The sequence below is a fragment of the Conger conger genome, chromosome 2 (assembly GCF_963514075.1).
Source record: "Conger conger chromosome 2, fConCon1.1, whole genome shotgun sequence".
Lineage (NCBI taxonomy): Eukaryota > Metazoa > Chordata > Actinopteri > Anguilliformes > Congridae > Conger > Conger conger.
Genome location: NC_083761.1, coordinates 75,744,550 through 75,760,102, shown reverse-complemented (window position 1 = coordinate 75,760,102; position 15,553 = coordinate 75,744,550). Strand labels below are relative to the sequence as shown.

At 43.5% G+C, this 15,553-nt stretch overlaps 1 protein-coding gene across 4 annotated transcripts in view; it reads left to right on the top strand.

The window, feature by feature from the left end:
* The window catches only part of LOC133119902 (cytochrome P450 2K1-like), a 34,035-nt gene that overhangs the window by 9,525 nt on the left and 8,957 nt on the right, over positions 1–15,553 (top strand). Inside the window, exons 5-9 of one of the 4 annotated variants that reach the window (XM_061230114.1) lie at positions 539–724; positions 1,485–1,626; positions 1,766–1,950; positions 2,809–2,950; positions 5,876–6,367. In XM_061230114.1, the coding sequence (XP_061086098.1) occupies positions 539–724; positions 1,485–1,626; positions 1,766–1,950; positions 2,809–2,950; positions 5,876–6,063 (843 nt within the window). In that variant the 3' untranslated portion in view covers positions 6,064–6,367. Of the gene's footprint in view, positions 1–538; positions 725–1,484; positions 1,627–1,765; positions 1,951–2,808; positions 2,951–5,875; positions 11,325–12,474; positions 12,680–15,553 lie in introns of those variants that run through there. The other 3 variants (XM_061230112.1, XM_061230111.1, XM_061230113.1) reach the window with 3 other exon arrangements.

Here is a 15,553-nt window from a genome sequence, read left to right as displayed (position 1 = left end):
AGAATGAAACAATATAATCATTTAAAATAGTAACTTGAAATATATAGCAAAAATAAATAAAATTTGCATTAGCATTGGCATCTTGAAACATTCACTTTTAAATGGTTGGCATTTATATAGCACCTTTATCCAAAGCGTTGTACAATTGATGCTTCTCATTCATACACACACTCACACACACACGAATGGCGATTGGCTGCCATGCAAGGCACCACCCAGATCACCAGGAGCATTTGGGGGTTAGGTGTCTTGTTCAGGGACACTTCAACACAGCCCGGGCGGGGGATCGAACCGGCAACCCTCTGGCTGCCAGACAACTGCTCTTACTGCCTGAGCTATGTAGTACCCTTTTCTCACAACACTCACAGGTCAGGCTAACTGTCATCACTTTTAATTAATTCATGTACACAAAAGTATTCAGTGTATATACTCTATATAGGTGACAGAGAGCTGCATTCAGATGATGCAATTATGTGTTTATTTGTACAAAAGTGGTTCTGATCCTGAGCTGTTTTGGGTTTTGTGTTGGTTAATGCAGCTGTACAACATGTTCCCCTGGCTGCGCTGGTGTTGTGGCTGGTGGCTGGTGAATCGGACCCAGATTTTGAAGAACGTCAAAAACAACATTGAGGAGATTATGGAGCTGGTGCAGGGACTGAAGAACACACTCAACCCCCAGAACCTCAGGGGATTTGTGGATGCCTTTCTAGTTCGACAGCAGGAGGTATGGAGAAGGAGAACTGCACCCTGGGGTTGGATTGAACTGCCCTCTGCCTCTTCCTTAACCACAAGTCTTCATTATATTACAGTAGATCCACTTAGTATGCACTCAAGTTCCAAGAGATTTTCACATAAATTGCATTAAGACAGGCATTGCGACTGGCAAAGTCATGCAAATATATGCACCACTGTCAAAGTTGTCATATATTCTATCTGTGTGTTGTGTGAATGTATCTGCAGTTCTCATGGGCTGTGGTGGTCCCCTTACAATTGCTTGATGAATACTAAAATATCGAGTAGGCTCCATAATTATTGGCACCCTTAATGTGGGGTATAACTCATTAGGGTTTTCTGTTGCTTGTTTGGGCTCTCCCTCGCGGGAGCTGCAGTTTGGGGTGCTAACCTTCACTGCCCCAGTTACTGTCTCTCCAGTTGTCCGCTGTCTTTCCAGCTGTCGCCATGCTCTGCATGGTAGTCATCCGGCCTGTTCCCGGAAGTCACTGACTTGGCCAGATTAAACTGGTTTTAAAAGAGTTTGCTGAGTGTCTAGAGGGAAATGGAAGCAAGTTGAAAGAAGTAGTTCAGCTGTGTTTGCAAACTCCTTCCCAGGCTTTTAGGGAAGTGACAAACAAGTATTTACTGGTCATGGCCTATAGATATTTGACATCTTTAATATTCTAATACATCTTTATTTGATTAATTCATGTTTTATTGTGCTTCTGCTTTCTTTGTCTCTGTGTTGTTCTGTACCTTTTCCCTCTCAGGAGTCAGACCAGCCAGGTTCCTACTTCCACAACAACAACCTGAAATTTACTGTCGGCAACCTGTTTTCTGCAGGGACAGACACCAGTGCAACCACCCTGAGATGGGGCCTGCTGCTGATGGCCAAGTACCCCCATATACAGGGTAGAGAAAAAAAACCACACACACACACACACACACACACACACACACACACATACATTAGAATATCAGTGTTGGACCTGAGGATTTTAGATGAGAACTCTCTCCCTTTTTTGCTCTCCCTCTCTTTCTGTGGGTCCAGACCAGGTTCAGGAGGAGCTGAGTCGGGTCATTGGGGATCGGGAACCCCGGGTGGAGGACCGGAGGAACCTGCCCTACACCGACGCCGTGATCCACGAGATCCAGAGAGTGGCTAACATTGTACCCATGAGCCTTCCCCACACCACCAGCTGTGATGTCACCTTCCAGGGATACTTAATCAAGAAGGTTTAATCACCTCCCCTAATATGTATCTTTGAATTTATCTCTCCCTGTCTCCTTCTCTGTTCTATCTCTCCCTCTCTTCCTGTACTTTATGGTTTAAAGATGTCAGGCTTCAGAACAATGAACCCAAGCACAAACCTACAGAAGTTCCAAATCAAAGTCTCAAGGTTAAACAGACAAAGGTCAATCGCAGGCAAACTGGTATATAGAGGCAGGTCATAAACAATAATTCAGGCAGAGGGTTGGTAATGAAGCAGACAGATATAACAAAGGAAATCCAAAACGTAGTTGTGGTCACAGGCAGAGGGTCGATAACAGAAAGGCAGACAAATGGCAGATAAACCAAAGCAAAATCAAAAGCACAAACCGGTAATCCAGTAATCCAAGAACAGCGGGTCAAACACAAACAGGCGGGAACATGATAAGATCAGACAGGAAAAACACTGGAGAGAATGGCTGGAGCACATGACAATCTGGACTTAGCAAAACAGACAGGTTTATAAGGGGGAAATGATCAGGTGTGCACGATAACCAGGAAGTGAAAATAGGTTAAACAAATTAATGGGAAGACAGACTACAGAGAGTACAGAGGGTAACAAAAGGCAACATGCCGGGGACTTACACAGAAAACAGATAACAGAAAACAGATAATGACAAAAGAAAGGTTTCAAGGCTCAATTATTGACAGTCATGAGCACGGGTGAACTGATTAAACTCTTCTGTGAGCACCTTTCCTACGTTTTGGTTTCTGTGTTTCATGTGTATATGTTCTGTGTATGTGCATTTGTTTGTGCGTCTGAATATGTCTGCACATTTGTGTTGCATCGAGGCTATATACTCCTGCACATCTGTGTGTTTCAGGGAACTATGGTGATCCCACTCCTGATGTCGGTGCTGCAGGATGAGGAAGAGTGGGAGACCCCCCACAGCTTCAACCCTGGCCACTTCCTGGATGAGAAGGGCCGCTTCATCAAGAGAGATGCCTTCATGCCCTTCTCTGCAGGTACAGCACAGTGCAGTACATGGCAAAGCAAAGCTCTCTAATCATCTTTAACCAATGCAAGAATGCTGCAGGTATGACACATCAGATTCTTGATCAGGTTGCTGTTTTCATTCAGAGGAGAGACACACTTTAGTTTGTACTAAGAGTACTCTGCAGACTTTAAGATTTTTACAGGGGTCAATAGAGGTACACAGAAACTGAATGAAGGCCTACAGTCTGTTTGCGTTCTCTCTTTCTCTTTCTCTCTGCCTGGTCGGTTAATAAATGGCAGTATGTTTTTATTACCTGTTGGAATATTCCAGGGGTAGCAGTGGTTCAAATTTGGGTTGCTCTCTTTTGACCAGGAGAAAGCCTTCAACCAAATTTTCCACGGGTACCTCTGCAAACCATTGCAGGCTTTTGTGTAAATTTACCAATACTAAATGAATAAAATAAACTATGTGGACATGATTTTTCAGGGCCCCACACACTATATACAGGGGTTATAAGCTAATTTGAAGTACTCAAGAAAGAAATTAGTGGTTCTAGTCCATTTTTGTTGGGTATGGTTAGGACAGCCATTTTGCTGACTCGACAGAATAGGTTAGGTGGTCTGGGTTTGCTGGACCTGGAAGGGGCATTAGAACTGCCTTTTTGAACTATTACTAATGTATATTTTTAGTAACTGGTTGATTATTGGTCTATTCTCTGATTGTGTAGTCGTGTTGCTTATTTTGTGTGGATGTGGTATTTTTTGACGAGAAGGTTGCAGATATCCGCAGCAGCTTCGCGACCACCACCACTTCTATGCCTGCCTCCATTTCTGTGTCTGCCCACTGTTTCTCCTCTTTCTGTCCCCTTACAGATGCTGATGTGTCTCACCTCCTACCTTCCCACCGCCCTACTACTACTGCCCTGGACCCCATCCCCTCAAACCTCTTTCAGGCAATCACGCCTGACATCCTCCCGTTTGTCACCTCCCTTGTTAACTCCTCTCTGTCCTCTGGCTGCTTTCTCTCATCATTCAAGAGGGCCTACATCACCCCACTCCTAAAGAAACCCACTCTTGACCCCTCCTGCATTCAAAACTACCGTCCGGTATCTCTCCTTCCTTTTCTATCCAAATCCATTGAACGAGCCACCTCCAACCAACTCTCTTCCTTCCTCTCTCAGAATAACCTGCTGGACCCCCACCAGTCCGGCTTCAGACCTGGCCACTCGACGGAGACTGCACTCCTCTCTGTCAACGAGTCCCTTCAGGCTGCACGAGCAACCTTTCTCTCCTCTGTCCTGATCCTTCTTGACCTCTCTGCGGCGTTCGACACGGTCAACCACTCCATCCTCTTAGCCTCCCTGGCATCTACAGGGATCTGTGGCACAGCCTTAGAGTGGATCCAATCTTATCTCTCTGGCCGGTCCTCCCAGGTGTCCTGGGCTGGAGGAGTGTCAACCCCTCGCCCCCTTGTTACAGGAGTCCCCCAGGGCTCAGTCCTCGGACCCCTCCTCTTCTCCATCTACACGAGATCCCTTGGCCCCGTTATCTCTGCTCATAGCATCTCCTATCATTGTTATGCCAATGACACCCAACTCTTTCTCTCCTTCCCCCCATCAGACACACAGGTCTCTACCCGTATCTCCGCCTGCCTGAGAGACATCCAGAGCTGGATGGGCAACCACCATCTAAAGCTCAACCCAGATAAGACGGAGGTGATCTTCATCCCTGCTTTAACCTCTCCCTTCTCTGATTTCTCCATCTCACTAGGGGATACCACAGTGACCTCATCCCCTAGTGCAAGAAACCTTGGAGTGGTGATGGACAACAGGCTATCCTTCTCCAAGAACATTGCTACGGTGACCCGGGCGTGCAGGTTTTTCCTGTACAACATCCGGAGAATCCGACCCTTTCTCACCACCTACTCCACTCAGCTCCTTGTTCAAGCAATGGTCCTGTCCCGCCTGGACTATTGCAATTCTCTGCTGGCTGGCCTTCCAGCATCTGCCATCAGACCCCTACAACTCATCCAGAATGCTGCAGCCCGTCTGGTATTCAATGTTCCCAGACATTCACATGTCACCCCCCTGCTCAGCAACCTCCACTGGCTGCCTGTTATGGCTCGCATCAAATTTAAAACTTTGGTGCTCGCATACCAGGCAGTTAAAGGATCAGCCCCTGTGTATATTCAATCCCTTATCAAGACCTATACACCAACAAGACCCCTCCGTTCTGCCACTTCGTGCCGTCTGGCGCCTCCCCCTCGCCACACCTGCACTTCAAGCTCACGACTGCTGTCTGTCCTGGTCCCACGGTGGTGGAATGACCTCCCGGTGAATGTCAGAACAGCAGAGTCTCTGACCTCCTTCAAGCGCAGACTGAAGACCCATCTCTTCAGGCTGCACCTTTCCCTCCCCAACTCACAATCACTGTGATTAGCCTTAGACCATAATGGCACTTATGTATAGATATTGTTACTTGTATAGGTATTGTTGTTTTTATTGGCTGTTGTTGTATTCTAGCTGCCAATAGTGGTATGCTCGTTTGTATGTTGATTGTACTCTTCAAGGGTTCTGAATTTCTGTATGTTTACACTAGGACTCGGAACTGTACTGTCCTCTCAGGTCTACTTTTGCACTTGTTCTTGTGATTGATTTGCACTTTGTTGTACGTCGCTCTGGATAAGAGCGGCTGCTAAATACCATGTAATGTAATGTAATGTAATGTAATGGTTTCATTTTATTGTGTTTTATTCTATTTTATTTTATTATTTTCCATTTTCTGTGTGCATGTGTAGGTGTGCTCGTGGGTGGGTATTATTTGCTGTGATTATCTCTCTCCTGTAGCTGTATTCATGTGCTGTGATTATCTCTGTCCAGTAGCTGCCTTTATGTGCTGTGCTTATCTCTCTCATGTAGCTGTATTTAAGTGCTGTGATTATCTCTTCCTTGCAGGGCGACGGGCCTGTCTGGGAGAGAGCCTGGCCAGGATGGAGCTCTTCCTCTTCTTCACCTTCCTCCTGCAGAGGTTCCGCTTCACACCACCACCGGGGGTGTCTGAGGATGAGCTGGACCTGACACCGATCGTGGGGCTCACCCTCACCCCCTCCCCTCACCAGCTGTGTGCTGTGAGCCGGGCTTAAACCCACTCCAGCTGTGTGTAGTGAGCCGGGCCTAAACCCCACTCCAGCTGTGTGCTGTGAGCCGGGCCTAAACCCACTCCAGCTGTGTGCTGTGAGCCGGGCCTAAACCCCACTCCAGCTGTGGATCAGCTCAATCAGGTTCAAACCAAAGGGAACCACAGCTCGCTGTCCTCACCCTCATGTTCCTCAAAATTCAGCCAATAAGAAATGATAATGACTGCTGATTGGTAATGAACTTATTTTTACTGTATTTTCAAGTCATTGCTTTCTTTCACAGAGATTAAAGCTATTTCCACTGACCCTACTATCTGTCCATCCTGGTTTTGCTTTAACTTTTTTAGACGCAGTTGTCCATGATATAGTGAAACTCTCTGGAACTTTCTTCCACTGTGGAGAAAATGATAGTACTATGGATAGTATTAGGAGCATTTAAACTATAGATTGTCATTTGATTAACTGGGCCATTATAATTGCAACAAGTCATAATGCACCAATTAATTTGCCTTTAGTACAGTGGTTAGTATAGTCACCTCTCCCCTTGGAGATTTTGAGCCTTCCCAGATCGCTGCTATGACAATACACCTGAGTAAATAGAAACACTTATTGCTTATACTGACAGCAAGGGGAGCATATTGGGGGTCAAATTTTGGCAGGTGCAATTTTGAAGCTGCAAAAATGAAAAGACAATTACCAAATTTACCACCCATGAGTCAAAAATCAAAAATGCATCTTCAAAAATTTAATTCTGCCCTCTGCATTCGCAGGCTGAAGATGAAGACAAGTTAACCAGCCCCTGTGGCAGTTCCTTTTGGCCTCCAAACTTTTCTCTTGCCATCACTCTGATACAAGTAAATATTTGTCTCATCTGCCCATAAGACCTTTTCCCAGAATTCTGCAGACACTTGTATCTACTTCTCAGCAAACTAACCTGACAATCCTGTTTTTGAGGATAACTAGTGCTTCTTGCAGTGATGCCTGAATCCTGTACATCTAAATCTGAAACTGAATAAATGTAAATATTTAACAGAATCAGCTCAATCAGGTTAAAGTCAACAACGGCTCGCTGGCCTCTGCCCCCATTCTCTGCTCACAAACCCTGGAAAGTTTTTACTGGTGCTTTATTAAACAATACCCCAGAGAAGCCTACCTTCACATCCTTGGCATGTTCCATCCTTGGCAGTTTATCAGGGAAAATAAAACAAGCACACAGTGAGCTATCTTGGAACACAGTTTTAAAAAGGGCAAAGTCCTTTTGGTTTTCCTCCAAAAATGGATCATACACAGTTCAGGTTCTTCAACTTTTAACCACAGCAAAGTAGATTATGAAAAACTACTCACCAACACGCTCCACAGATTTCCTTACCTTATTTGCTACCCTGACTTTGGAACAGGATGCTTAACCCTTAAATAGCACCCCCTTTTTAACACAGGCTTGTAAATGACATACCCAAAATTAAATGGTTACCTACTCTTGAATCCTTCTGACTACAGGGACAATTCGGGTTTCTACTGAAAGGTAAGCCAGGGGGTTCTTTCCCAAACACCATAATTACTCTAAATACTACTCTAACAAAGTTACAGATGCACGAACACAGTGGAAGCTTTTTTTCTCACAGAAAATATTTTTTTAAATTTGAGTGGATACAGATGCTCATGGCTGTGTCCGTGGGCTTGGAAACAATGGAACCACAGCAAAAATGCTGGATAAATCCCTTTCTAATTTGCTGACAATATCACCAAACACTAACATTTGCTAGCATTGCTTTTTCCAAGACACTAAATGATAACATGGGTTATGTATGGTGCATAAAATAAAAATTGCATACTAAATGATGAAACAATTCCACAACCTCTCCCTCTTTCTGCTCTCCCTACCTGACAGCGGTAGGTCCAGAAGATTGTAAAAGAAAAGAAAAAAAAGTACAATATTTGCAATTATGAGATCTAGTATACCACAGTTTTTGTACAATTGATTATGCCCATGTCTCAATACTGTTACGGCTGGCTCGTTCTAGTCGTGAACAGGAAAATGAGACACGCGACAACAGGCTTACGAGATAAGGCCAGCCGTGTGTAGGTGTAGAGCCCTACGATGGTCACCACAGCTCGAATCCGCCCTTTGCCAAACCATGACATAAATAATGGAAACTATTTCCTTGTAGAATTGTCCCATAATCATGTTTGTCGTGTCATTAGATCTCCAGCTCCATGGATAGGAAATCCTTTCTGCCATCATTCTACTTAATAGTTATCTCAAATACAATTAAGGTATTTGGCTCTGTCCCCCACTGTTCACTCTGAACAATATGGGATATGCAATTTGTTTAAAGTACATTGTTTTTAATGGCTGTTATTGTAACTCTGAGAATTAATTTTAATTTTATTGTTTCAAATTGTTAAAATTAGGGATATGTTACGGCCCCCTGCTCTGTGCTACTTATTCTGGCGTTACTTCACAGGTGCCTTGTTGGCGGAGTACCAGGTCATTTTCGCAATTGGGAGCACCTGTGACCAGATGTTAAAATGTACCTGACTCTTGCCTGAAGGAGGGAACTCTCTTCCCACGTACCCGTTGGTTCTTTTTGGGTTTGCATGAGACAACATTGCTTCAGCATACTTTTCACACATCCACTCACTCACACTACTGATGCAACTGACTTTCACACTACACATTTTTGTTAACTGGTTATTTCAAATAAATTTGACCTTGTTTTTTAAATGCGTCAGTGTGCGTCTCCCTCTTTGTCATGGCCAATGAGCCAGGTCTTGACCGATAATGAAGTACATAATAATATCAAGCAGGAAATAAAATTAAAGGTAGGCAGCTGGTTGGATGTTGGGTAAAAGTTTTTATGGCAACTGAAGGAGAACAATATTTACAACTTCCATGCACACAGATACAGACAATTGCCAAAATATCCACTCACTGAGAACTTTATTAGGAACACCTGTACACCTACTTAGATGTAGAACTGACATTACATCACTACTGACATTAGATCAATTATTGCAATTTATTACATACACAAAAAAAGATTACAATGTTATATACAGTGATTACAATTTTTCTAGGCTTTTTCTTGCCTTTGGTTTGTATTATTGTCATTAAACATGAGGGCCAGAGTTGTTCCAATGAATGTCAAGGAAGCCATTATGAGACGTCTGTTTTGTTATGCCAAACCTTAGGTGTAACAAAATCAACTGTTTGGAACAGCATTAAGGAGAGAGAACATGGAATGGGGCATAGGGCATGGCAAGCCAAGTAAGACCTCTACAGCTGATAGCTGAAGAATTCTCATCATAATGAAGAAAAATCCCCAAACATGTGTCCAACCGATCAGAAACACCCTTCAGGAGGCAGGCGTGGATGTGTCAGAGACTACTGTCCACAGAAGACCACAGTCATGTCTCAGTGGGTCACAGACTTCAACCAGTCATGCATACAGAAAATATGCAGTAAACATGACTGTAATTTACATCACATAAATATGTCCCAAACATTATGGTGCCCTGAAATGGGGGATTATGTATAAAAAGTGCTGTCATGTCTACATGGTGAAACCAGAATGCATAAAAATACCCTTTAATAAAATATGAGAACTTGCACTTTGAATCGTTTGTTTATGAATATAAAATTGTGGTGTACTGAGCTAAATTAATGTTTTTGTCCCAAGCATTACGGAGGGCATTGCATATTACAAGTCTTATGAACATATAAACACAACAACAGCAACAAAAATATCAATGAATAACTATATATTGTTGTTTGTAACAATATTAGCATGGTGGATATGCATAGGTATTAAAGGAGACTGGGCTTGGGACTGGGGCAGTTGGAATAGCCAGGGCAGGAGGGAAGGTGAAGGCTGGGTCTCCTGAAGTACTGGTATTGTTCCGATTTTGCCAAGGACTTCACAGACCTCTTCGGAAGTATATCTGCAGCCTACCTGGGAGAAAATATACATGCCTCCACATGCTGATCACCTGGAGATATCAAAGTAACATTAGTTATGAAATGTATGAAAGTAACCAAGAGACCTGTACTAATTATACTGTGTGCCTAATTATACTGTAATGCCTGGCATTACAGTCATTATTGTACTAAACAAAGCAAAAACAGAACAATAAGTATATGTATTTACTGTACATTCATATAATTTAAGGTAACATGGGTGTAAATATTGTATAATCTAATAATTGTGGAAACTGCTCTATTATTTAAGTACTTAGCTGGGCAACTACATAATATGGGCAAGTTAACAACAACAACAATAATAATAATATATTAATGGAAAATAAAGGAATATATACCAAGTTGTCTGAATGACAGTAAGTTAGGCCAATGTCAATAAACAATTTCCAGTGAAATACGAGCAACAATAATACATTTTATGTCTAAACCTTCACGAATCAAACGTGTATACAAATTGTCAATACTATTAATGACGGTGATATTTTAAAACCGTAATGTGATAGCTGGCTACGACGTTGAGAAGCAGACATGCAGAGACATTATCCCGTTTACCTGTAATTTTCCCACATAAAAAAACGAACAATTGGAACATTCAAAATAACAATAATACATCGGGAATACCTCAACAACATGAATATCATTCGAGGACCCGTTAATGCCAAAATAATGATCTAAATAAGACTTACCAAAAGGAGCCCATGGAAAAGAACTTCCGTTGAAAATGAATGGGAAAAATTAAGGAATCCGCGCTGTAAGGACGTCATTGGTTTTTCTCGGAACAGCGCCGCGATATCAACGTGCGGCCAAGAATATATCGCATCCGAAGTGATAAGAACTTCCGTTGAGAATGAATGGGAAAAGTTAAGGAAAGTTAAGCTTTACTATCCGCGGCTTCAGATAACCAATTATTTATTTATTTATATAAGTTACTATGGGGTATGAGAGATCAGTATGACGGTAGTGTTGCATGTAGTCGGAGTAGCAATGTTGTGGGTCCAAAAATACAACCAAAACCGTCTGTCCTACGACAGGTGTGATGATGTTTGCATATGCAGTAGTACTCTAATTACAAAATTCCCAAGACAAAATACTCAAAATGAAATAACAATTCCAATACCGTAATAGGACTGGTTATTGAGGGATCGTATGTTCCGGCTCGTTGGCTCCACTTCCTGGCTCTGGCTATATCAGCTCCACCTGTGCAGATTTTTTTGCGATGTACCGGTTTTGGAAAAGTGCGGAAGGAGCCAGACGGAGTAACTTACAAGTTAGTTCAAGAACCTATTGTGTATGACCGGTTTTTGTTTGAGAACCTTATTTGGATTGGACTTGTGCTGTGTATATTGACTATGATTTGGAGTTGTTTGTTTGAACTGGTAAGCAGCTTAGCTGCCGAGTGACAGAAAGGGTGGATAGTGAAGGTAGGCTCTTGTTTTGTTCGTTCCGCTGCGGGAGGCGAGAGATCTTGGTGTCATAATAAAAGTATATCGCTTGCCATACACTTGGGGGGAAAAAAAACTCTTTTGAATGCCTGATCCATCTTGTGCAGATATGTCCTGGCATTCGGCATTCAGCATTCAGCAGGGACATCTGATCTGTGGTCATATGGTAAAATAGTTTCTCCGGACTGAAGCCTTCCATAGAGATCACCCATAAATTAGATCAGACCTCTGCTCTTTGTCCAGTGACAAGGTTATGTCTAATGGTAAGGACATATTGGTACCTCAGTTCCTTTACATGCTATGAGTTCCTCTAATAGGGTATGGTATGTAACTGCTTCATCATGACTGCTTCATCATTCTCAGGAATGGCTGTCAAACTTACATTATGGACATTTGCTAATTTAGCATTGTCTGCTAAGACTCTGTGGTGGTATAATTTTTAGATGTATACACTCTCTGATGCATTATTGGGAACATTTTTACTTTATCACACCCACTTATTCATGTGATTATCTAATCAGTCAATTGTGTGGCAGCAGTGAAATGTAGATATGGGTCAGGACCTTCAGTTAATATTCACATCAAATGTACATCAAATGTACAATTTGTTTGGTGGTTGTGTCCGACTGTGAAATGAATTAATTGAATGCATGTTTTGTCAAAGCAATGAAGTAAATATACACAGTTTGGTCCACAGTGCTAACTGTGAAGAGTTCTGCAAATGTTGACTTGGAGTCAACAAATGCTTGTTAGCAATGGTAAAAAACTGAAAATATCACTGCAACTTAGAACCAAGTAGACAATTTGTGTTTTTTCAGCTTTGGTCCCGCCCACTGGCCTTCCCTGAAATAGGAGAACGATCCTTTTTGTTCAGACAGACTGCTGTAACTCTCTTGTGTCTCCCACTCAAACATAGGAAAGAAAGCCAACCTCTGCTCCTTCTGCTGCTATTGATATCCTCTCTGTCTCTCTGTCTCTCTCTCTGGGGCTGATCAGTTCAAAGGGAGGCATGTTGAAGGGGCTTTTACCTCAGATGCCCCCTCCCTTGACCCTTCTGGGGGTGGTGCTGGTGCTGTTTTTGCTTTACCTGCTCTGCTCCACCCCTGGGCCTGGAAAAGACCCACCGGGACCTAGACCCCTGCCCCTCCTTGGGAACCTGCTTCACCTGGACCTCAAACGGCTCCACGTGTCTCTCTGTGAGGTAAAGTCATGGGATTACTGCATGGGATTACTACCACTACCACAAGAAACCTCAGGTACATACTGCATTTCATGGTCAGGTTTGCAACCCAAAGAATATACAATGATACACATTTTACTAACCCCCATAACATAATCAAATAAAAAAAACCCATTTGAAAATATTAAAACAGAAATGTGTCAGGCTTATTAAATTGCTTATTGCACAAAAGTTGCATGTTGATGGCATTTAATCACCTGCCTGTTTAAACCTATTTTAGAAAAAGCTCCACAAATGCACTGATCTTAGCTTGAAATGGGTGAACAGATCTATGACAGTATTTAGCCATTAATGGGCATGTAAAGGCTAAAGGTTGTCTTACATGCGATACCAAAACCTCTTTATATTTGAATGGATCTGTACGAGAATTGGGGGCTGGGACTAGATTCAGCTGTAAATTAGGCTGATACAGTATGGAGCACATTTGTAGGCTAAATGGCTTTAAGTCATCAAGGGTCTGAGGTGTAAAATGAGGTTCACATCATTGTGCTGCAGCCAGATATGCAGTAGATACTACAAGAATCGTTTCTCCTGACTAATTTTCCTGTTGAACTCAATGGAAAAAATATTGTAGAACCTGCACAGCTAGACCAATGAGGGAATAGCTGGAGGGGAAGGGGCAACGTGTTTTTCCTTTGCTGTTGTGATGCAAACAAGAGATGTTAGTTATTTGTGCTTCGTTCATGAACAGAGCACAATTACATTTAAGAATATACTGGGTCCGTCGCCACAAGTCAAATATGAATTGCGCTGAAGACAGGCCTGAAATGGATCAGTAAGATTCTTATTATTCTGTTTGCAAACGGGGCCATGTTGTCAACACGGATATATCCGATCTGTCGTCCAAATGTCAAAATTCTAATGGGAGCATTAGAACATTCACAAAGGAGCTGAACAACACATAGAATGTGTATGTGTATGTATATATATATATATATATATATATATATATATATGATCACAAAAAGTAAGCTTAGCAGTTACACATTTTTTTCTCGTAGTTATCTGACTCCAAATGAAACTCAAATTTATAATTTGGTTTTAATCATGCATGAAGCTCGGAGTGGTTACACTTGACTCTTCCTTGTGTGCCACCATTACTCAATATATGCTCCCGGGATCATTGGCTCAGGCAGTAAGAGTAGTTATGCAATGGAAGGGCCGCCGGTTCGATCCCCTGCCTGGGCTGTGTCGAAGTGTCCCTGAGCAAGACACCTGACCCCAAAATGCTCCTGATGAGCTGGTTGGTGCCTTGCATGGCGGCCAATCGCCATTGGTGTGTGAGTGTGTATATACATTTGTGAAGAAAGACAGAGATGGGTGACCAAATGGCTGTGCCTCTACTGTGCCGGACCTGGGCATTTTGTTGGCAATTGTCCAGTAAAAGGAATGTGAGGGTGTTCTGACGGGCACCTCCATTGACTTCCCGTTCCACCCTGTTCGCAGTCATGTCCTGGAAAGGGGTCCCGCACCAAGTACGGGTCCTTATTGACTCAGAAGCCAACGCCAATTTCATATTCCATACCCTGGTCAGCCGACTGGAGGTCCCCACGTCACGCTTGACGACAGTTCTCCGGACCCCTGCACTCACGGGCGATCCTCTTGCTCAAGTCAACTACGTCACTGCTCCCGTTAGTTTGTTGGCCTCTGGGAACCATCACAGAGGCGTCATTCTATGTCATGAAGTCATCTCATGTTCCTGTGGTAGTAGGCAGACCCTGTCTGTTACATCACAACCCACACATTGATTAGGTTCAAGGGACTGTCAGTGGATGGAGTCTAGGCTGCCATGTCTCCTGCCTCAGCTCTGCTTCCTGTTCACCTGTCCCTCTCCAGCCCTCTGAGGAGGCATCCGCTGACATGTCCACAGTGCCGTCTGTCCACCATGATCTTCTCCAGGTCTTTTTAAGTCCCGAGCTGGCTACCTACCACCTCACCCATCATACGACTGTGAGATCAACCTGCAGCACGCCCCCCAGAGGCCGTCTTTTCTCTCTGTCGACACCTGGGACGTGGTGAAGCCATGGATAATTACATCAGTGAAATCCCTTGCCTCTGGCCTCATCCACCCCTCATCTTCCCCAGCTGGTGAAGGATTTTTATTTGTTGGGGGGGGGGGAAGGATAAGTCGCTCTGCCCCTGTATTGATTACCAAGGGTTCAATAACATTACAGTTAAACACTACTCCATCCATTTAATCTCCTTGGCCTTCTCTCCTCTCCAGAAATTCTCTCAACAAAACTCAACCTGTGCAATGCCTATCTCTTGGTCCGTATCAGAAAGGGGGACGAATGGACACCCCGCGGCCACTACGAGTACCTGGTGATGCCATTCAGGTTATCTAACGCTCCAGCCATTTTCCAGGCCATGATCAATAACATTTTACGAGACATGATCTCTAAGTTTGTGTTTGTTTACCTGGATAATATCATAATTTTTTTCTGCCTCACTCAAAGGACACAACCAACATGGTCCGGCAAGTCCTTCAATGTCTGCTGGAGAACCAATTGTTTGTCAAAGCCAAAAAATTTGAATTCCACAAGACCACGGCTCAGTTCCTGGGATTCGTTGTCTCGCAAGGAGCACGGCTCGTGCCATGCTGCTAACGAACATCAGCGAGATGTCGCCCGGCTCCCTGGTACACGGTGGGGCAGCGGGTTTGGCTGTCATCTCAGGACATTCCTCTCCTCACCCTGCTCATTGATCCGGTGTACACCGTACTCCACCTGCTCAGGCTTCATTCTCGAGTAGGCTAATGTATGTACAAAATGGCCAATTGTGTTGCCGGGTAGTAGACAACTTAATGCCTTCGAAATCACCAAGCACACAGGCAAG